Source organism: Hippoglossus hippoglossus, chromosome 13 (genome assembly GCF_009819705.1).
Source record: "Hippoglossus hippoglossus isolate fHipHip1 chromosome 13, fHipHip1.pri, whole genome shotgun sequence".
Classification (NCBI taxonomy): domain Eukaryota; kingdom Metazoa; phylum Chordata; class Actinopteri; order Pleuronectiformes; family Pleuronectidae; genus Hippoglossus; species Hippoglossus hippoglossus.
Genome location: NC_047163.1, coordinates 887,738 through 910,786, shown reverse-complemented (window position 1 = coordinate 910,786; position 23,049 = coordinate 887,738). Strand labels below are relative to the sequence as shown.

Genomic DNA, 23,049 nt, shown 5'->3' with positions numbered 1-23,049 from the left:
TCCAAGAGACTACAAGTCAGTTTGCCTTCCACAACTTAGAACCTGATTTACTAATTCACTAAGGTCCAGAAATGAAGCCAGATACAAACGCTGCCATCTTGCACTGATGTCGTCATTTGGAGTTAGTCTGTGTAGTAACTCAGGTCAATGGAGTCGTGCTATTGAGGCCCATACACGCTCTCAACCAATCAGGAGTCAGTCTCAGCTGTCAATTATCACGTCTCAGCCTGTTTTTATGTCATCAAATAACTAATTAAAACCAAAATGATCAGAAACTTGAACAAACATCAGTGAGAAAAGAACGACCTGAAATGACAGAAAAGGTCTTTAACAAACATTTATTTAACGTCTACTTTGATTTTTTTGTTTGGTCCCTGTCCCATCTGCTTACATGGAGGAGGAGGGTTTATAAACTAGTATAAAGCAGTTTATAAACTAACGTGGTGCAGCCAGCCACCGGGGGGTGATGGAGATGGTCAGTTTATACAAGACTAATTTTAAAACGCTCTCTTATTTTTCTTCCAGGAGCAGGTCCTGGATGAGCTCCAAGAGAGTCCGACTCCAACTGACCAGACCAACTTCACCTGCCCGCTGCCCCCGGCCGCCTGCCCCTCCAGCCCCGAGCAGAGGACCTCAGGGCAAGAAGAGAGGGGAAGCCCAGGAATGGAGGATGACAGCGCCCTCCACAGTCAGACCGGTGGCTCTGGTGATGAAATTAGACTTGAAAATAAGACTGAGGTCAAAGAAATTCCAGATGCCACAAGCGAAGTTGAAATGGTAGTGGAGGCAGATGAGGAGAAACAAGGAGAAGGTTTAGAAAAAGACAAAGATGAGAATAAAGCTTTGAATGAGGATGAGGGTGTCAGCCCTGCTCCAGTATCAGATCTTCATTCCTCCACCTCAGCAGAAGAAAAGAGAGAGAGCGGAGGCAGTTGTAACTTACCCACTGAAGAGGCAAAGAACGAGGTCACAACCTCCTCGCAAAGTTCAGATGTCCTCCTTCACCCCATCCAGAGACGTCAGCCACCCACAAGACGCTCCCACCTCACCAAACGAGACAAGAAGATCATCGAAAAGATCCGGAGTTACTACGAGGCAGCAGCCGAGGCCGAAGAGGAGGAGGCAGAGGAGGAAGGGGAGCAGGCAGAAGGAGTGGCAACAAGAAGGCGGAACAGTTTCTCACAAATCCCATCCGGCTTGGTGAAGGAGTCTGTATCACTCTTTGATGTGAGTGGACATCAGGGGGAGCCAGAGAGTGGACAATCCGTGTCTGAAACCATCAATGGAGAGACAGATCCCTGTTTCATCAATGGTCCCACCTCTTCCCCAACTCCACTCTCAGCTGATGCAGAGAGTGATAGACAGGCAGATAAACCAATCAGCTCCCTGGATTCTGATGGAGACAGACCAATGGAGACACCAACCTCTTCTATGATGCAGGACCAGGAGACCCCAAACCAAGTTGGCGAGAATCTACAGCAGAACCATCCGGTTGGAGAAGAGAGTGAGATACAGGACAAAAATGGAAATGTCCGCAATGGACTGTTGGAAGAAGAAGATCTGTGGGATGAGCAGGAGGGAAAGACAAGTGTTGTGGCTACTGGGAAGCAAGATGGACATTCACTGCAAGGAGAAGGACCATCTATTTCCGAACAAGACGAACCAGCCTGTCCCGAAAACCAAGCTGTGATCAACAGTTGTGAAAAAACTGTCTCGATAGAATCAAAAGAAAGCTGCAAAGAGCCCTCTACACCTTCACGTACAGAACAATGTCTAAAAACTGAGACCAAAATTCAGTCCACCTCATCCAAACACAGAGAACTGGCCAAGACCAGCGGAAACCTAGAGGGTCTTCCCAGTCAGATAAAAGTGGGTGGATGGTCCCGCCACTCCAGGATTGTCACCGCTAACCGGGCCTTGTTTGAGGGCATGGGATCGGATGTAGCCAGTTTTGGATTATTTGAGTCCAATCCAGTGGTGGACTCCGTATTGATAGAAAACTCAGAGCGTATTCTGAGCAAGGTCCAAACACTGGCAAGTATGTACAGCGCCAAAGCCAGCACCATGAAGGTCCCGTTGCATCAGAAACGCGCCTACGGTGTACGGAACCAATCATGGGGCTCAGGTACCCTGACTGGACACTCTACTCAGACCCACACTAGGAGCCAGCAACAGGTTCAATGCCAGGCTCAAAAACAAATCCCAGCTCAGTGCAGGCAGCAACCGAAACACCAAATGGAAATCAATCAATCAGAAACCAAAATTGGAACCCATACTCAGTCTGAGACCAAAAATCAGAGCAAAACCACAACACAATCTAGGGAAGAGCAGACACATTTCCAAGACCAGACAAAGATCTGCAGCCAGAACCAGACCATGAACATGGAGAACCAGAGGATCCAGGAAGAGAGAATGATTAAGAGAGCTCAGAGTCTGACAAATGGTAAAGTGGTCCTACGATTTATCAAAATATATCACTATCACCAGTGTGACACTGCTACATGGTCATTATAACCCATTGTTTTCTGTTCTCTTCTAGATTTCCAGGGGATGACAACCTCTGCCTGTCACCACCAGGCAAATGAATTCACCCTCTCCAGGCCCAGGGACTTCATCTTCGCCTTGACCAGAGAAAGAGACTCTCGGTTGGGCGTCAACTGTCAGACCTCCACCTCCCCTGTGGAAAATCAATCCACTGGACTAAGAGATCAATCATCCAGTCAAGCCCAAGAGGCTTCTCCAGGATCCAGACATCGGCTCGGTGCACAACCTGTAGATCAGAGCACTTCTTTATGCTGCTCTGCCACGAACAACCCCTTGACTTCCACCATGACCTTGGATTGTAGCGTCACCGAGTTCAGGGGCCTCTCTGCTTCCCCAGGAAGAGGAGGAGCCCTGAATCAAAACAGAGAGTTTCATACAGATACTGAAGTGACAGACAGAGAAGAGGGGTGAGTGGATAATATTTACGGATTAATAGCTTGATGATGTGACCATGAAACCATGATCAGAGCAACAGAACATGTGTCACTGTTTGATTCCCCTTGTGGTTTTCTGCAGGTTGGAGCAGAGTGCTGGACACCCTGGTTACTCCATCAACGAAGACACAACATTTGTAAACATCATGACAGCACACAAATACAATCAGGACACACCAGCGACTCAAGATAAGGAAACACCAGAATGCAAAGTTCCCACAGGGCATTTAGACAACGAGGATTCTTTAACCAAAGATGTGCCGAGTCTTCATACAGGGCCTGAACACTTGGTTTGCACAAAGAACATGGATAGAGAGGCATCGCCAGGAGAGCTGGCACTAGGAGTAGCATCTACTCAGAGCCAGTCTCCAGCAGAGGACCGCGGCTCCATGGTGCCTCACCAAGGAGAGCAGCCCCCCCTGCAGGAGGAACACTGCACTTCACCGGGGACCTCTGGGGGGCCAAAGATAGATGAGCTGCCAAGCAATCAGATGAAGTCAAATGAGACAAATCATGCTTTAAATTCTTCATCACAAAGCAGGATGACTCTACAGGGGTCAACGTTGATCTTTTCAGAAGAGCCCGCTTGCAACCGAGCCTCAAGAGAACTAGTTATTCCAGCTCCTCTGCGTCAGCCTTTGCACTTAACCTTTGACCCCTCTGTGGCTTCTAGTCATGCATTCACAGAAACCCAAGAGGATCGCAAAGCAGGAGCGGGAGCAGCACCGAGTCCATGGCGCTCTCCATCAGTGCCGTCTATAGACCGTCTACCAACCTTCACCAGCCAGAGGCCACCAGACGTACCCACCACTATGGGTGAACAGGCTCCGTCTAACTCCTGGAATGTCGGTAGCAACTCTCCATGTGAATACAGGTATGTTTATGGCTGATTCAATCATAAAATGTTTGAAGAAAAAGTAACTTGTGAACTACAGCTAAAGGTTAATCAATAACTTCTACTATCAGTTACAGAGCAGAATAGCTTTTTAATTTCACCACCACAGAAAACACTCCTTCCAATTCATGTCTAATAATGATAATACTGATAAAGTGCTGAGCTGAATCAGGCTGTTATCTGATTAGTTTTTTGCGATTAAAGCAAACTGAAAGTATTAAAACTTTCTTATGTAACTGAAGTTCAAAGTTTATTTACCCAAGCCATGGTTTCTGCAGTACAAACAATCAAAAATAATTATGAAATAAACACATAAATGAATATCCCAAACAAAATGAAATACTCTATATTTATAAAATAAAATATCTAAAATGGATACTAATAAGGAACTCAAATTAGCACATTAATCAAAGATGGTGCAGATAAATAATGATAAATATAACATTCTTTATTATAGGGAGCTTGGATGGCCGGGAGTCAGAGGCTCAGGTGTGTGGAGGCCTTAGAGCTGAAATCCACCTGTGCACAGTTTGCTGTCTTGGTCCTGTAGAACTGTTTGTGTCCACCAGGAGCCGCCATTTACACGGCTCAAAATGTTTATACAAATGAGAACTCTCTGTTTAGAATGTCAAACATTTCAGATTTGCTGTGTGGTGCACCTGGTACAGAGCAATGGAAAATAGTTCCCACGTGATATCTACTGCATGAATTTACCCTTTGTATCCCTTGTTAGGTCAAGTTCCTGTAAACCATAAGGTTTTATAAAGGAACTTGTAAAAAAAGAAGCAGATAAAACCGGTAAATCTGTTCCTCGTCATTTCATTGTTTAAAAACAAAACAAGTCATGCATCAACCCCTGTTGATGCCAAACGTACGGCTTGAAAGATGAGATCATGGTTCTCCTTTCATTTTGATCTGTGCTTCTCTGTCCCATCCAGGGAACAACACCAGCAGGACTTCACTCGTCCACCGTCCAGACCCTCCTCCGGGACAACCAGCCTGGTGGAGCGACCCAACCAAGCCATTGCTACCCATACCTATGACACAGAACTCCCCACAGCCCCCTCAGCCTTCAGACCTAGCCTCAGACACTCTCCTTCTCCTGTTAGAAACTGCCCCACCTCCTCTCCGCTTCCGACTTCCTCTTCTGCTGTGCGAGCGCCTCCTTGCTCCTCAACATTCAGGGTCGTTCCAGCACCTTCTCCAACCAGTGTGTCTGTAGATGGCTTCACCTCCCCGAACATGTTCTCCGGTGCCCTTTCCTGTTTATCCCCTACTCCCTCTTCTGGCAGGGTTTCCTCCATGAGAGTCCCACCTGCCTCATCTCCAACACCAACTGCTTTCACCTCCTCCTCCTCTCCTTCTTCTTCTTCTTCTTCAGGGAGGTCTTCATCAGTAAGAGCAGGCCTTCCTTCCTCCCCTACACCGTCCTCTTCCCTCCTCTCCTCCCCCATTGCTTCCTCCTCTGCATTTACCAGATCATTAGCCGCCTCCTGCATCAGTCAGTCTATTAGTCAGAGTATGGCAAAAAAGAACACTGTCCGGCAACAAGCCCCACCCATGAAATCAGTAAATCAAAGGCCCTCCTCCACTCCATCCTTACCCTCTTCTCATCTACGACAGCGTTCCCCTTCTCCTAAACTGCCTCCCAGTCATCAAAGTTCCAGTACACCTGCTCATGTCCAGCCAGAGTGCAACAAGGATGGGTACCAGCATCCAAGGTGTCCACCGTCCTCTCTCCAGTCCTCTTGTCCTTCTCTGTCCCCTCACTTGCCTCCTCATTCTCTCTCACACCGGTCACCTTCCCCATCTACGAGTATGGTCCATTATCAATCTACCCACTCTTCTTCTACTTCCGTCCATCCTTCATTCCTTCACTCACAAATGGATTCACCGCAGAATGGAAACAACAACAATAACATCAAGTTAGCGGGTTTAACCACAGTGACCAGCAACCTAAGTAATACCAGCAGTGGCATTAGTGGTGCTGACAATAATGGGGGCTGGTCAGGAAGTCCACAGAAAGCGCCATTAGCTAATCATAGCACTAATGCCACAGTAATGCAAGAAACGCATGATTCTCTCTGGTCAGGGTCACACAACCGTGTAGCTCAGCCTTTTTCTGCATCTGAACCAAGCTCACGGGTTCAATCCCCATCTCCGACCCCAACCCCTGCTTTGTTTACTCGCCTCTACTCCCCACCTCCTCAACATAACTACTCCTCCCCCATGGCAAACAAACCTCCCCACCCCCGGAGCACAAGAGCAGGGGGTACAAGTTACCATAATCCACTAGGCCTAACTTTAGAGCTACCCACATCCTCCTCATGTCTGAGCCCCCGTATCCTTTCCCCACCACCTATTGGTGTGTCAGTGAATGTGTGGACTAATAATGTTGCAGCACCTCAACCGAGAAACCCCAGATTTGCTTCTGCTTCTTCTCCTTCATCATCCTTTTCTTCCTCATCAATGTTCGCTTCCTCACCAGTTCCACTACACAGTTCCAGAGCCCCCTCCCCTTCTGGCCCCTGTCCAGGTGCCTCCCGAATGACCTCCCAAACACTCCGTAGGTCTTTCTCCTCCAACTTGGCCGACAGACCTCCAAGCCCAGGGCGGAGCAACACCAGTGGACTGCGTCGCTCCTGGACAGAGAGCGGTCGCAGGTCCTTTGGTTTCAGTGGAAGTGAACGAGGGTCCTTTGACCAGCAGGAGTCCTGTCCACCTAGTCCAAGGAGTGGATGGTCCTCATACAACAGCTCACCGCCATGTCTCAGCCCCCAACCTGGGCTTCAATCTCCTCTTTCACCCAGCAGACTTAGCCCAGGGAAGGGCACCCTTGGTGGGCAGCATTTTACCAGCGTGCCTTGGCCGGATGTACAAGAGCTTTCGAGCAGATATAATGGGACTGATGGCCTCGATATAAGTATCATTACCTCCTCTCCTTCTCCTCTCTCTCCACTGTCTCATTCTGTCCTCTACTCTCCCACTCCATCAGATAGCCACAAAGAATGGGGAGACCTAGAGCTGGAAGACGGTAACTGTCGAAGCCAGCTCATCTGCGCCTACGTTTCCCGGCCCGTCCACGAACAAACCCTCTCCTCCTCATGCTTGGCCCTGTCCTCCTCAGGCATGACCTCCCCTCCACTGACCTCCCATCAATACCAAAGCCGCCCATCCCAAGTCAAACCACAACCTCAGGTCCAAATGGCCACTAAAGCCCCCTCTGCACCATCAAACCACTCCCCCTTGCCCCCAAGTTCATCACCCTTATCTTTTGCCCACAAAACTGGGAACCTGAAGAGCAATTACGCCACCACAGTCAACCTTCAGATCGCTGGAAGTGGCCGAATAACCTCGTTCAGTACTGCCCAAGTTAGCCTGACCCAAACCCTACAAGGTGGAGCTGGAGCTGGAGCCGGAGCTGGAGCTGGAGCTGGAGCTGGAGCCGGAGGAGGAGGAGGAGGAGGTGGAGGAGGAGGAGGAGGAGGAGGAGGAGGAGGAGGAGGAGGATCAGGTCAAGGGCAGATGGTGAGGAGAGTAAGCATCAATGGACATTCACACATGCAATCCCCTCTTCCTCAGAATTGTAACAGGCTGTGAAAGGCCTTAAAAAAAAGAGATAATGGAAATTTAAAAGGCATTGCAAAATATGTGCACTTGTGAACTTGCCCTGAGCGGTGGAGAGCCAAGTAAGCATCAGACATTGTTGTGTAACTGCTGGATTCAGTCAGTGATCCAAACCTTCAGAATCCACTGGCTGGACGTAAGGACATCCGAGATTAGTTCTTGGCGGCTTCTGGAAAAGCTTCACACGTTATCAGACAATCTTTCAGGAATTTACATTCTGCCCACACATGGCTGGTATTGTGCAATCTGGGACCTTGAGCTCTAATCTTCTTGGATGAGCACCAAAACCCTGATAGCCTGGATCTGAGTCAGATGAGTTCGTAGATGTGGAAATCTGGATCAAGTTCAAGTGTGTTCAACATCTCTGGACTTTTCCGTAGGTGTAATGACTTTTCACAGGGATATTAATTTCACTTATAATTAAGCCATTAACATGTAATGAGATAAAGATACATTTCTTAATCCAACACAGACACAATGAAGGTCCAGTCTCCAACCTGTGCTGTGTGCAATCATGGTGACTTAGTGTTTTATTAACTGTGTGTTCATTTCTTTTTGTTTTATTTTATATTCTATTGAACAAAGTGTTATCTGCGGTCAGTGTGTACGATCAGTGATAACTCTGGTGATTATTAATCTCTTCTTCTTAACCATTTTTATCATTCTTTTTATTTTATTGATTATTTATGAAGTTAGTCTTATTCTCTTTGGCACTTATTATCCTTAAAGTAATGTTGGTATTTTGCACATGTGTCCTCAGCTCCTGGGTGCATGCTTTCAGCGTTTGTGTGTGTGTGTGTGTGTGTGTGTGTGTGTGTGTGTGTGTGTGTGTGTGTGTGTGTGTGTGTGTGTGTGTGTGTGTGTGTGTGAGAGTGTGCGTATGTGTACTTGTACAGATATCTCTGTGAGGACCATTTTGATTAGTTTTTAATGGTTAGGTTAAGGGGTTTGGGAATGTATTATTCCCATAAGTGTCCTCGCTAAGTACAAACGTGTGTGTGTGAGTGTGTAAAATGACGTGTCTGCTGAGTTGTCCTCTAACTTCAGACCAAGCTGAACCATGTGTGTGTGTTTTTAATGCTCCATTTGTTCCCATATTGATGTACTCAGAATTTCCATTGCTTCACTTTTTCCTGTCATCACCGTGTTCGTCAGAAACCTTTTATCTTTAGCTTCACTTGGTTTTCAAAAGCTGTAAAAGAAAGTCAACGAGGTGAAATATGAACAAACGTAGCAATAAACCAAATAACAATTATGTTTCATGCTTTTACAAAACTGCCTCAGGTTTTTGATTTGTGGGAGGGATGACACGTTAAACGTAAAAGGTCGAGTCTGTAGAATTCAGGAGGATCTATTGGCCGAAAATAAATATAATCATCAACAAGATGTTTTCATTCACATGGAACCAAGAATCATTGCATTTTTAAAATTAACCCTTTATTTTCACATCAGGAGCGGTTCCTCTTCCTCGGAGTCTGCCATGTTACACCGCCGTGTTTTTACAGGAGCCCAGAAAACACAATGTATAGAGAAGGTCGGTCACATTTTTATCTGGAGGCCACTGTAGGAGGGGGGAGGGGAGGGGAGGGGTATTCAATCAGATGCAATCTGCAGAACTGAACCTTTTGTACATGTACATGAATATACTTCACGCTAAAGAAACTAAAGAAGGCGACGTTTTCAGGAGACAAATTGTTCAAGAATTACAGTTGAAATAAAAATAACAATTATATGTTTTGACACTGCTACAGAAAAGTTTGGGTTTTGAATAAAGAAAACATTGTTAAGTTCGTGGTTTGGGCTAAAATAACGTGAAGGTTAGAGGATGTGTGTCGTCATGGTTACAATGATGAATGTGTGGTTAAGGTTTTAAAATAAACAAATGTTACTATCAGTTTGAGATTCTATGTTTTTGTCGACCCATCGACCATACCTCCACCAACAGTCTCCTTACGAAACCACATTCAAATTCACTAGATCCAGATTTTCATTTCAATTCTGGACCAAATCACACACACTCATAAATATCGGTCCCCAAAACATGTCTGATTTTTTTCATTAAGATTCATGAATTATTCTCGGAGAAATCAATACAAATTCATGACCTGATCCAGATCCACACCAAATTCAAAGAGTTCTTCTCCAACCCACATCCTCCCTACTGAACCGTCATGGCGGCGGTCACAAGGTTATAACAGAATGAATTCACAACAACAATAAAAACTAGACCACAGAAAATGGTTTTAATGATGAAAAGGCAGATGTTACCACAGTTCACACAAGAAAGTGACTCCACTTCTCACTTTATAACGTCAGGAAACATTCAGGAGTTTCTGTCTCAGTCTCTAGTTTCAAGTCTTCTTCAAACAGCTGATGTTCATTTAGTGAATTATGATCATTTAGAGTCAAACAGACCATAAAGCACCAGGTGTGTTGGGGGGGGGGGGGGGGTACCACAGTGTGATTGACAGCTAGTACCGTCTAATGGGTGCAGGTGGCAGGTGTAGGTGGGCGTGTCCTCGAGCTCTCAGTCAGGCTCCACCCACTGCTGCTCCAAATATGGTTACTTCTGGTATCAAAAAACCAAGATGGCGCTGAACAGATTTGTGACAGTGAGGCTTCAGAGCAGCAGCTCACAGACCAACAGGTGACGTCACGGTGGGTTGATGCTTGTTCAAGGATGATACAGATGTGATGTTTCTAACTATTAGAAATCAAATCAAACATCTCCTGCCCTCATCTGGCACTAATACACCATCAAGAACAGAAATCTCAGAAACTGCTGAGAATCCTACCGATTGTTTAGACAGCTTCTCTCTGATCAGCTTTGATCAGCTGACCAGAATAATCTCATGTTCTAAACCAACAACTTGTATCTTAGATCCCATTCCTACAAAATTACTTAAAGAAGTTCTGCCCCTAATTGACAGTTCGTTACTGAACACAATCAATCTGTCATTATCATCAGGATGTATCACAGTCCTTTAAACTAGCTGTAATCAAACCCCTTCTCAAACAACCACCCTGGACCCGGAGGTTTTAGCCAATTACAGACCAATATCCAACCTCCCCTTCCTGTCTAAAATCCTAGAAAAAGTTATAGCCAATCAGCTGTGAGAGTTTCTCCAGGAAAATAATATACACTACCGTTCAAAAGTTTGGGGTCACTTAGAAATGTCCTTATTTTTCAAAGAAAAGCACTGTTTTTGTCAATGAAGATAACATTAAATTAATCAGAAATACACTCTATACATTGTTAATGTGGTAAATGACTATTCTAGGTGGAAACGTCTGGTTTTTAATGAAACATCTCCATAGGTGCATCGAGGCCCATTTCCAGCAACTATCACTCCAGTGTTCTAATGGTACATTGTGTTTGCTAATCGCCTTAGAAGACTAATGGATGATTAGAAAACCCTTGAAAACCCTTCTGCAATTATGTTAGCACAGCTGAAAACTGTTTTGCTGGTGAGAGAAGCTATAGAACTGGCCTTCCTTTGAGCTAGTTGAGTATCTGGAGCATCACAGTTGTGGGTTCGATTATACTCTCAAAATGGCCAGAAGAAGAGAACTTTCATGTGAAACTCACCAGTCTATTCTTGTTCTTAGAAATGAAGGCTATTCCATGCGAGAAATTGCGAAGAAACTGAAAATTTCCTACAACGGTGTGTACTACTCCCTTCAGAGAACAGCACACACGGGCTCTAACCAGAGTAGAAAGAGAAGTGGGAGGCCCCGGTGCACAACTCAGCAAGAAGACAAGTATATGAGAGTCTCTAGTTTGAGAAATAGACGCCTCACAGGTCCTCAACTGGCAGCTTCTTTAAATGGTACCTGCAAAACGCCAGTGTCAACGTCTACAGTGAAGAGGCGACTCCGGGATGCTGGCCTTCTAGGCAGAGTGGCAAAGAAAAAGCCATATCTGAGACTGGCCAATAAAAAGAAAAGATTGATATGGGCAAAGGAACACAGACATTGGACAGAGGAAGATTGGAAAAAAGTGTTATGGACAGACGAATCAAAGTTTGAGGTGTTTGGATCACACAGAAGAACATTTGTGAGACGCAGAACAGGTGAAAAGATGTTGGAAGAGTGCCTGACGCCATCTGTCAAGCATGGTGGAGGTCATGTGATGGGCTGGGGCTGCTTTGGTGCTGGTAAAGTGGGAGATTTGTACAAGGTCAAAGGGATTTTAAATAAGGAAGGCTATCACTCCATTTTGCAACGCCATGCCATACCCTGTGGACAATTTCCTCCTACAACAGGACAATGACCCAAAGCACACCTCCACATTATGCAAGAACTATTTAGGGAAGAAGCAGGCAGCTGGTATGCTGTCTGTAATGGAGTGGCCAGCGCAGTCACCAGATCTCAACCCCATTCAGCTGTTGTGGGAGCAGCTTGACCGTATGGTACGCAAGAAGTGCCCATCAAGCCAATCCAACTTGTGGGAGGGGCTTCAGGAAGCGTGGGGTGAAATTTCTACAGATGACCTCAACAAATTAACAGCTAGAATGCTAAAGGTCTGCAATGCTGTAATTGCTGCAAATGGAGCATTCTTTGACGAAAGCAAAGTTTGAAGAACAAAATTAATATTTCAAATAAAAATCATTATTTCTAACATTGTCAATGTCTTGACTATATTTTCTATTCATTTTGCAACTCATTTGATAAATAAAAGTGTGAGTTTTCATGGAAAACACAAAATTGTCTGGGTGACCCCAAACTTTTGAACGGTAGTGTATATGAAGACTTTCAGTCGGGGTTTAGAGCCAATCACAGCACAGAGACAGCCTTGGTTAAAGTCACTAATGAGCTTCTAATAGCTTCAGATGTTTGTGTCTGTCCTCGTCCTGTTAGATCTCAGTGCAGCATTCGACACTATTGACCATCACATTTTATTACAGAGACTAGAACAGTTAATTAGCATTAAAGGAACCGCCCTGAACTGGTTTAATTCCTATTTTTCTGATCGCTCCCAATTCGTGCAAATTAATGATGAGTCATCTGTGCGCACCAAAGTTAACCATGGTGTTCCACAAGGCTCTGTGCTCGGCCCAATTTTATTCTCATTATATATGCTTCCACTTGGAAACATTATCAGGACACACTCGGTAAATTTCCACTGCTATGCGGATGACACCCAGTTATACTTGTTAATAAAACCTGAACAAAGTAATCAAATAACTAAACTCCAAGCATGTCTTAAGGACATAAAAACCTGGATGACCCGCAATTTTCTCTTATTAAACTCAGATAAAACAGAGGTTCTGATACTTAAACACCTTAGCGATACATTATCTAATGATGAAGCTGCGCTAGACGACATCGTCTTTGCTTCCAGTGAAACATCAGGAACTTGGGAGTGATCTTTGATCCTGATTTATCCTTTAATTCACACTTAAAACTAATTTCTAGGACCGCCTTCTTCCACTTGCGTAATATCTCCAAAATCAGACATGTCCTTTCTCAAAAAGACACAGAAAAACGAGTCCAGGCCTTTGTTCCATCCAGACTGGATTATTGTAATTCCTTATTATCAGGCTCCAGCAGGAAGTCGTTAAAGACTCTGCAGCTTGTCCTAAACGCTGCAGCATGTGTCCTGACAAGAACCAGGACCAGAGACCACATGTCTCCTGTGTTAGCTTCGCTACACTGGCTTCCGGTTAAATCTAGAATAGAATTTAAAATTCTCCTCCTCACCTTCAAGGCCCTTAACAACATGGCACCATTATACCTCAAAGAGCTGTTAGTACCTTATCAACCCACTAGAGCACTGCGCTCCCAGAATTCAGGCTGTCGTCCCTAAAGTCTCTAAAAGTAGAGGAGGAGCCAGAGCTTCAGCATCAAGCTCCTCTCCTGTGGAATCATCTCCCACTTTCAGTTCGGGAGGCAGACTCCCTCTGTACGTTTAAGAGTAGGCTTAAAACCTTCCTTTTTGATAAAGCTTATAGTTAGAGCCGGTCCAGGTTTGTCTTAGACCTGATCTTAGTTCTGCTGCTATAGGTCTAGAAGGTCGGGGGACACATGACACTCGGAGCTTCTCTTTCCAGCTTCTCCTTCCTCTTCTCAATCGTTATCACATCAAAGTAATTCATATCCCATCAATACATGTTACTGACTTGACTTCTTCCCCGGAGTCCCTTTGCCTTATCGTCCACAGATCCAGGGCCGCGGCTGTGGCCACATCATGGATTAGGATCTGTGGATCACGTATCAGAGGTCGTAATGGTGGATCCAGTATGGCGGATTCTGTATCGTGCTGGCTGATCGTGACAACAAAGGCAGATCCTTTATCGTGTTGGCATCAGATACTGGTAGTGGACCACGACCGAGGTGGCAGCTGATGATGGATCCTAATGGCGGCAGTGGACAATGACTGTGGACTATAGTGGCATCCGATCTTGATGGTGGATCATGATCTTGCTGGCTGCTGACCATGGACTATGATTGCAGCAGGACTGCTCGATACATAGTATTTCTCCTCAGACACTTGACCATTAATGACATTAATCCACCAATTCACTGACCTTCAGTTATACTTCAAAATGTTTACCCTTATCAATGCTGCTAAAACCTTTATCTTGATGTTCTCCTTTACACTTGACATCCATTGCACTTCTGTCCGTCCTGGGAGACGGATCCTCACATGTGTCTCTCTGAGGTTTCTACCTTTTTTCCCTGTTAAAAGGGTTTTTAAGTAGTTTTTCCTTACTCTTGTTGAGGGTTAAGAACAGAGGATGTCACACCATGTTAAAGCCCTATGAGACAAATTGTGATTTGTGAATATGGGCTATACAAATAAAATTTGATTGATTGATTGATTGATTGATTGATTGATTGATTGATGTCTGCACAATATGAATCTACAATCAGCAGCTACTGCACCAGCTTCTACAGAAATACAAGTTTGAATGTGGCGGACTGGTGCATACTTCTACAAAACAAGATCCAACACGTGGCCCTGACTCAGCTGCTGTTATGAAGTGCATTGATCTTGATTGACAGACCGATGTCACCGCAATGAAACCGCCCTATAGTGATCACCCACACACACACACACCCACACACACACACCCACACACACACACACACACACACACACACCCACACACACCCACACACACACACACACAGAGCGTCCTGGTGATTTGTGGAGCTTTCACTTCCTGCACAGCTTTGATAAGAAAACCTGACAGATAAGGAGAAGGAAGAGAAAAGAGGAGGTCCCTGAGAGAGAGTAGGAGGAGGACTGTAACAGAGGGGAGACAGAGAAGAGTTTGTCCATCCGTCCATTCTTCTTGTCCTCACACAACCTGAGAGCAAACATTCTTCTGTTGCCACAGCTCTGGACTTTACTGCTCTCGTCCAACAGTTCCACGTGTCTCTGTGTTTTGATTAAAGAACACATTCACACCAGAAAAAGGCTTTTTTGTCCAAACTTGATCGCCCTCTGTTCTCCAGGCAGCAGATCTGGAGGCTGTCTTGCTCGAGGGCACCTCAGCAGTCACTGGAGGCTGATCTGGATTCAAACAGGACTCTCACAGGAGAACAGCAACAGTGGGACGTCTGACATGGATTTGATGGATTTGAACTCCTGAGGCTGAACCCTGGAAGTGGAAGGTGGTAGTGTGAGAGGAGATGTGACTCCTCATGCTGTGCCATGCTGAGAGGGAGGCCAGCTCTCGGGATTCTGTGCTTTGTCAGTTTTCTCGCCCTGAAAACACAAGCAGCCCAAAGAAGCTGCACTAAGGACATCGTCAAAAGGGTCCAGACGCTCATCGACCAAGCCCCCGACGTGGTAGGTTTTTATACAGTAAAAACACGTTCACTCTGTCACAGCGAAATATTTCAAAATGTCAAATCTGATCCTGCTCAGATTCTACGTTGTTGGTGTTGAACGTCATTATGAGGCAAGACAAGTTCATTTGGTCTGAAATGATGAATTGTTTTATGAACCAACAGCAGGATTTATTGTCCATGACAGACAGGGAGCCAGAGCTTTCTGATCCATTCTCTAGAGAACAGTCGTAAACATGACTCATGCAACAGCTTTTTATACAACCACAGTTTTACAGCAGACACATTTTAAATGTTGTAAAATCTAACTGACGTCTTTATATACAGTCACTGATCCTCTTTATATACAGTCACTGATGGTCTTTATATACAGTCACTGATGGTCTTTATATACAGTCGGTGATCATCTTTATATACAGTCACTGATCCTCTTTATATACAGTCACTGATCCTCTTTATATACAGTCACTGATCCTCTTTATATACATTTGACCCTTGTGTTTAGTGTGACTGTTGACATGCTAACGCTCTCTCGTCCTCAGGTGTTGTTGGACGTGAGACTCTACACCCCGACCACTGAAGATTTCGAGGTATGAACGTCCTTCGTCACTTTGCCCTCTACACTTCCTTTTTATCTCTTTTATTATTTACACTCTCACACACGCGTCAATAAATTTCATTAGCTGAACCTCTATAAAAAAATGGACTGTGGTTGTATGGCTCCGCCCACCAGGGCAGTTCCCATCTACATAATTTTTTCCCCAGATTCATATATGGTCACTGTGACCTTTGACCTTCAAGCACTGAAACCACATCACAATTTGAAGACAATCCCTCAAACTAATGTTAAGATCATGTTCAAGAAAAACATAAACATACAAGGCCACCGTGACCTTCACATTTGAGATATCGCATTCACAAGGCAAAACATGTGCTTTTTGAGGTCACTGTGACCTTGACCTTTGACCTTTTGCCACCAAATTCTAAAGAGAGTTAATAAAAGGGACACTTCCTGCTTCCTGTAGGCGTGCGGTCGCGAGAGGCATCAGGCAGGGCTGCCCCATCTCAGGACAACTCTACAGCATCTCCTCTTCTGTGCAGGTTGAGGAGCAGGCTGAGGGGCTGGCTCACAACCCTCCTGTGGTCGTCTCAGCATATGCTGACGACGTTAATGCTTTTATCCATGACCAGCATGATGTCCAGCATTTAAAGGAAAGTCTTGTCCAGTACTCAGAACTAAGTTTGTTGAGACTGGCATCCTTAAACTGGGCCATCTCACCAAGGCATCCTGGGAAACACTCTATGACATCACCAGCATCAGGTCCTCCAGAGTTCTGAAGAGGATTGTGGAGGAAGTGGTGCAGTCCCTGTCCGTGCCACTGAGAGTGTTTGCCGAGCAGTGGTCCAACCCGTCGATCGCGATCTACCGGTCAATCTCGCAGTCTTCACTGTCGATCCCCGAACTCTCTGAACTCACTGTCTGCGTCGAGCCGCAGATCAGCTGTGTGTCGGTTGTCTGTTGTTCACACGGCAGCGTGTCGGTTACCGGCGGCGGAGCTGCTGGTTTATCTCCTGCTTTGCCTTCGAAACAAGTCGATTCATGTACTAAACTAAACACCAGGACTCTACGGTCTGAAGACGAGCACCTCCCGGTCTGTCGATAACAATCAAAGCCCCGTGAGATCAAAGGAATGGATTCAGAAAGTGACACGCTGGTATGCTTTTACTTTGAAACGGGTTCGGAAAGTGTTGTAACTACGTTTGTGTCATAGACAGATAAACATTGTGGTTCACAGCAGAATAAACAGAGAAAATGATATTTCACATGTTTAATGTTTATCTGTTGAAATTATGTCACAAACGTGCATTTTAAAATGTTAAAACCACTTTCTGTAAGCGTTTCAAAATAAAAGCACTCCAGCCTTTCTGTTAACGGAATCCATTCTTTTGTTTGAAAAGGAGATTTTATTGTGAAATATTTACAGGAGCAGAAGATGCACATCTTCATACTGTATAGTACTGGTATTCATTTGAGTACAAGGGACTTCTTTCATACAGGGAAGTAGTCATATTTATGACCATATTCAATATATTAATGTGAATATTGTGCATTGAATAGATAAAGTTAAACAACTGCCTTTCTTTGTGTATATTTATGCTCGTACATTCAGCCTGTACAGAAACCCTCCTAAGTGGGTTTCTTGGAAGATATCAGGGTGGTAGATCTCAGCTTACGTCTGGAATTAAAAAGTGATCTTGGGCTCGAAAAGGTTGGTGACCACTGATCTAGAACATCTAGTGGTGTCTTGTCCTGGACTAGAGGTTTTATTTAGACAACTGCAGCAGTGGGTGGAGGCTCTGGGGGAGAACTTCTCACTCCCCTTGTTTGTTTTTGGGCCTAAATATTATAAAGGAAACAGAGAAACACTCGTCCTGATGAACTTCCTGTTTGGCTAAACCGGCCACCTGGAAGAGCAGGAAGAACCAGATGTTGGGTGAAGGCTGGACAGATGTGGTGAAGTGTTTTAAAGGTTTGGTAGCAGCTCACCTGAGAGTGGAACACGCCTTCTACAGCCGGACCAGTAACCTGGAAGCTCTCAGGTCTCAGTGGAGGATCAGACAGGTCCTTCACTTTTAACTGAGCACAGTGTGTGTGTGTGTGTGTGTGTGAGACATGTAGGTTCTTTTGTATAAATTATCTGATTGAACTGTTTTTATTAGTTTTTGCTTTATAGGAAAGATGAAAAAATCATGATTTAAATAAAAGATTGTTAAAAAGTCTCTCTCTCTTTCTCTCTCCAACAGAAATGCCGCAGCTCGAACTTGAAGTGTTTTGCGGATGAAATCAAAGTCCTCTGTGAAGAGTGGAAAACCGTCGGAGTCCTAATTGAAAAGTTCAAACTTGACGCCAAGCTGGAAAAACTGGCAACGTTTTTTAACCAGGTATTTTAATGTTGTTTTTCACCAGCATCAGCCTCAAGAGTAGAAACAACATGGAGAATCAGTTACACGTGTTACTGACCCTGTTGTCTTTGCTAACAGCTGCTGTCAGTAACATTTTACGATGATACAACTGTAATCTGAAACAAAGTCTGTGTCCAGGGACACATTACATTTCATTGAGCTGACGCTGTTATCCAAAGCGACTTACATAAGTGCATCAACCAATTGTCACTGGGGAGCTCATTCCACCGTTTAGGAGCCAGGACAGGAAACAGTCTGATGTTGTTGAGTTGCAGCTGCTCCCTCGCAGTGAGGGAGCAGCTGATTGGTCGATGCAGAACGGAGTGGACGGGCTGGGGTGTGAGGTTTGACCATGTCCTGGGTGTAGACTGGACCAGATCCGACCTGATCCGTTCACAGCACGGTACCAAGTACTAGTGTAGAAACGGATGCGAGCAGCTACTGGTAACCAGTGAAGGAGCGGAGGAGTGTGAGTGAACTCAGGTTAAAGACCAGTGGAGCTGCTGCTTCCTGGATGAGCTGCAGAGGTCGGAGGGCAGCAGCAGGTAGACCTGCCAGGAGGGGGGGGCAGTAGTCTAGGCCTGAGATGACAAGAGCCTGGACCAGAGCCTGGACCTGGACCAGAGCCTGGACCAGAACCTGGACCAGAGCCTGGACCAGAGCCTGGACCAGAGCCTGGACCTGAACCTGGACCAGAGCCTGGACCTGAACCTGGACCAGAGCCTGGACCAGAACCTGCGCCGCCCTCTGAGTGAGCAGGGGGCGTATTCTCCTGATGTTGTGCAGCATGTATCTACAGGAAAGTGTTGTTACAGTAATGTTGGCAGTGAGGGAGAGTTGACTGTCGAGTGTCACACCCAGGTTCCTACAGGTCCGGGGGGGGGCTAACACAGAGTTGTCAAGGTAATAGTCCGGTTGTGGGTGGGAGGAGCCTTTCCCTGGAAGGACACGAGTAGTCATGAGATATGACTTCCAAGTGCACGGTGATGACTTCAAACGAGAACAAACATGTGTGATCCTGAGAAGCCGATGTTTATTTAACTTGTGATGAGAAAAGTCAACTGTGACCAGAGCAGCTTCCATTCATACAGAAACCAGGAGCAGGAGGGCAAACGACACATGAGGCAGCAGACGCCATTATACATTTGATTTAAATAGCATTTATACCATTGATATACCAAATGGAGTTGTAAAGACTGTGCCGCCCTGCCACCAGCCTTCAGAGCTTTTGCAGAAAACCAGTACGACCAATGGAGTGAGGGCTCTTTCCCTTCCCTGTCTATCACCCCAGCTGTGGAGGCGTGGCCGGAAGCAGGAGTACAGGGGGGTGTATTTCTTTTGGCTGACACGCAGGAAGCAGCTGTGGAGCGTGTGCCGGTGATGGTGGGACAGCTGACAGAAACCTGAGAGTCGAGCATGCTACTATGAAATGATGAAGACACCTTCAGACCTTCAGTGACACAAAGGCTGATGGGAGCGAGTTACGTTCTCTGGGTGAAGATGGAGAACTGATCATTTCTAATGACAGACTTTGTTTCAGATTTTAGTTTAGTTTTGTGTTTGAGGGTTGATGTAAAAAAAAAAGTATTTTTGTTAAGGTCTCAATAAAGGGACCATGAAAACCAACAACTCTGCTAACAGCTGTTTCTCTTCCACAGACGGAGGCAGCGTGTCGTCAGTGTGAACTCTTCAAAAAACAAAACGCAACAATGTTCCTGAGTGATCTGAAGTCTGCTCTCCAGATGATGAACCAGCAGTTCTGTGAATAGAGAGACGTCATTAACCTGAGCTCAAATAAAGTGTGGTATGAAGAACCTCTGAGCATCTGGTGTTTAACGTGCATGTGAGTGCACGTTGTTTCAGTGTGCATGTGTGTGCACATTGTTTCAGTGTGCATGTAAGTTGTTTTCAGTGTGCATGTGTGTGCACGTTGTTTCAGTGTGCATGTGTGTGCACGTTGTTTTCAGTGTGCATGTGTGTGCACGTTGTTTCAGTGTGCATGTAAGTTGTTTTCAGTGTGCATGTGTGTGCACATTGTTTTCAGTGTGCATGTGTGTGCACGTTGTTTCAGTGTGCATGTAAGTTGTTTCAGTGTGCATGTGTGTGCACGTTGTTTTCAGTGTGCATGTGTGTGCACGTTGTTTTCAGTGTGCATGTGTGTGCACGTTGTTTCAGTGTGCATGTAAGTTGTTTTCAGTGTGCATGTGTGTGCACATTGTTTTCAGTGTGCATGTGTGTGCACGTTGTTTCAGTGTGCATGTAAGTTGTTTTCAGTGTGCATGTGTGTGCACATTGTTTTCAGTGTGCATGTGTGTGCACGTTGTTTCAGTGTGCATGTAAGTTGTTTTCAGTGTGCATGTGTGTGCACGTTGTTTTTCGATGTGGACGAAATCTGCCTCGACTGGTTGGTGAGTGGAGGAAACATGGAGTCATTACATGGAACACTTGATTCATAACTTCCCTACACCGCAGTATTCCAACGTCTTTTAGAATTGGACAGATTGTGATGGGAAGAATGAATGAAGCCTGAGGCCGATTGAAAGTTCTGGGAAAACGCCTGTTGAGACCTCAAATACATCTTTGCTGGCAAATCAAAAGACAAATGAGCTGTCAGAAGAAAAACACATTTCATCTTGTCTGTTTACAAAGTTCCACTGACATCAGCAGCACGGACGCCACTGATTAGATCAGTGACTTCATCCAAAACTTATTAAGTGCAACAGTGTTTTCAGGTTGGCAACAAAGCGTGTTGATGGTTTTATCTAAGAGCGCCAGGTGGAAAACCAAGGAACTGTTCAGGAGCTCTGCGGAGCCTCAGTGACAATATCGAACCCATTTGTTTTGTAATATCCGGGAAGGTCTCAGTTTAACGTTTTAGGCTTGATTTCATAAAGACATTGACAATTTGTTTCTCAGAGCAGGTTTATTCAGGTCATGGCCCTGGGCTCAAAAAGGAGCGTTCCACCACGTTCAAAGCTTTATCATCATCTGATGTTCATCGTGTTCACTCATCATGTTCACTCATCATGTTCACTCATCATGTTCACTTCTGTCAGACATTCACATGTGAACCATCCGGACTCGACACCTGCCCACAGACCTGCTGTTCACAAACTGAAGAAATAAACTCAAGAAACATAAATTACAGGAAAAGTCTCACTTCAGTAAAGACAAAGCAATGACAGGCGTTCATTGACCTTTGACCTGGTTCAAATAAAACAGAGGAAAATATTAATTAATAACAGCAATGGATTAATGTCCCTTAAAACAGAAAATCTAAAAATGAAAACGTGACAAAAAAAATCAATATTTTCATCCATTTTTTAAAAATGTGTTAAGTAAAAAGAAAAATGTCCATCACAGGTGGTCAGAGGAGACGTCTTCAAAGCCACTTCCAGAAGTTAAACCAGTAAGTTTTCCGCCTGTGATCCTTATCGATTGATGATGTCTGAAACCCAGAGACAAACACAAGCAGACGCGCGGCAATAAAAAACTTTGGTTGCCTTCTTTTTGTTTTTTTGCTCAAACAATCGATCGTCACAGCTGCTGGTTCTTTTCCTGGCGATCGATTAATCGATTAAAAGCGCAGTGGTTTCCGCTGCAGCGCCCCCTGGAGGTCAACGCAGCAACACACGCACCGCCTTTGCGCATGCTCAGTGGGCCTCGTGGACACGGTGCCGGTCCCGGCCCCCCCCCCGCCTCAGCTCTCCGGCTTGTCCTTGCTGGGGCCCATGAAGTCCAGCCCCTCCACCGGGATGTCCTTGTCCTTGATGGCCGCCTGCACGCAGCGCTGGTACTTCCGGAAGCTGTCGGTGCACGGGTCCCCCCCCCGGTCCCCCTTCAGGAACTTCTCTGCGAACCAGCGGTTGAAGCACTGGTCGTACTCGCGCTTCAGCTCCGTGCACGCCTCCCCGACACTGTTCATCTCGGCTGGAAACACACGAGCCACCGCGGAGGGTTTCGAACCGTCGACTCCTCTGCGTCGCTCTCCTCGAGCCGCGGCATGTGATTGGCTGCTAGGAGGGTGACGTCGTACGTAGCTGCGTCACGGCGCAGCAGAGATCGTGTGTTGGGGAAGAACGCTCACTCCGGGGGGGTTATTTCTAAACTCATAAAGTTGAAGTTCAGTCCACTCTCATTTGATTGTAGAACAACAGATGAATAAAGACAAAGTCGTTCTTCTACAGAAAATGGATGAAGAAGGGCGAATGTTCCATTCTGCAGTTCTTAGATAATAACATTACATAATTTAGCGACTCACAATAAGTGCATCAACCACGAGGGAATAAACCCAGAACTGCAAGAATCATGCAGGTACATTAACTTCAAAAAGCCAAAGTACAAAGTTCTACATGTAAGTGCCAAACGTGTTTTGTATTTTTAATACAAACTCCAAAGTTGACGATTACATCAACTTCTTAACCAAGGTGTGGATGTGTCTTTAGTCTGCGGAGGAAGACGTGGAGACTTTCCGTCCTGATGTCGATGGGGAGCTCGTTCCACCATGGAATGTTTTCCAGTTGTGGTTTACTTGTGTTGATCAAAATTATCCAGTCCGAACATAAAACTGTGTTTTCCCATGGAGGACGAATCAGCAGAGTTTGGAAAAAATGATTTAATTATTTTAGCACAAATATTTCTTACACAAATGTTGTTTTGTACAAATAATCAAGTTAACTCCGATGTTGCAAAAATGAAAAAAGCCGAATCTCTGTTGTGTCCACGTCAGGTCCCTGTGCTCTGTTGACTGGACGTCTCTTCTGACAAATAAAAAGACAAATGAGC

The 23,049-nt window shown here is 45.3% G+C and overlaps 3 protein-coding genes across 7 annotated transcripts in view; 2 read left to right on the top strand and 1 right to left on the bottom strand.

Moving 5' to 3' along the window:
* The window catches only part of plekhg2 (pleckstrin homology domain containing, family G (with RhoGef domain) member 2), a 56,767-nt gene extending 49,137 nt beyond the window's left edge, over positions 1 to 7,630 (top strand). For 2 of the 5 annotated variants that reach the window (XM_034603558.1, XM_034603556.1), the window contains exons 19-23: positions 526 to 2,443; positions 2,540 to 2,951; positions 3,061 to 3,852; positions 4,812 to 7,319; positions 7,374 to 7,504. In XM_034603558.1, coding sequence (XP_034459449.1) covers positions 526 to 2,443; positions 2,540 to 2,951; positions 3,061 to 3,852; positions 4,812 to 7,319; positions 7,374 to 7,473 — 5,730 coding nt within the window. In that variant the 3' untranslated portion in view covers positions 7,474 to 7,504. Of the gene's footprint in view, positions 1 to 525; positions 2,444 to 2,539; positions 2,952 to 3,060; positions 3,853 to 4,811; positions 7,330 to 7,365 lie in introns of all 5 variants that reach the window. The other 3 variants (XM_034603557.1, XM_034603560.1, XM_034603559.1) reach the window with 3 other exon arrangements.
* Positions 7,631 to 14,879: 7,249 nt separating this feature from the next.
* il15l (interleukin 15, like) lies at positions 14,880 to 20,077 on the top strand. Its single transcript, XM_034603674.1, has 4 exons — positions 14,880 to 15,301; positions 15,843 to 15,890; positions 18,106 to 18,243; positions 19,923 to 20,077. Exons 1-4 carry the CDS (start codon positions 15,164 to 15,166, stop codon positions 20,031 to 20,033), a joined length of 435 nt encoding a protein of 144 aa, XP_034459565.1. The 5' UTR covers positions 14,880 to 15,163; the 3' UTR covers positions 20,034 to 20,077.
* A 925-nt stretch (positions 20,078 to 21,002) lies between these two features.
* On the bottom strand, positions 21,003 to 22,362 carry triap1 (TP53 regulated inhibitor of apoptosis 1). The gene is made up of 2 exons (XM_034603687.1): positions 21,806 to 22,362; positions 21,003 to 21,767 (listed from the first exon to the last, which is right to left on the bottom strand). Exon 1 carries the CDS (start codon positions 22,187 to 22,189, stop codon positions 21,965 to 21,967), a length of 225 nt encoding a protein of 74 aa, XP_034459578.1. The 5' UTR covers positions 22,190 to 22,362; the 3' UTR covers positions 21,003 to 21,767; positions 21,806 to 21,964.
* Positions 22,363 to 23,049: the final 687 nt, after the last annotated feature.

Excerpts from the sequence above, each read along its gene's own strand:
- il15l (XM_034603674.1), top strand. The coding sequence starts at position 15,164 with ATGCTGAGAGGGAGGCCAGCTCTCGGGATTCTGTGCTTTGTCAGTTTT. Across the intron at positions 15,302-15,842 it reads TCGACCAAGCCCCCGACGTG|GTGTTGTTGGACGTGAGACT; the intron begins GTAGGTTTTTAT and ends TCTCGTCCTCAG. Across the intron at positions 18,244-19,922 it reads TGGCAACGTTTTTTAACCAG|ACGGAGGCAGCGTGTCGTCA; the intron begins GTATTTTAATGT and ends TCTCTTCCACAG.
- triap1 (XM_034603687.1), bottom strand. The coding sequence starts at position 22,189 with ATGAACAGTGTCGGGGAGGCGTGCACGGAGCTGAAGCGCGAGTACGAC.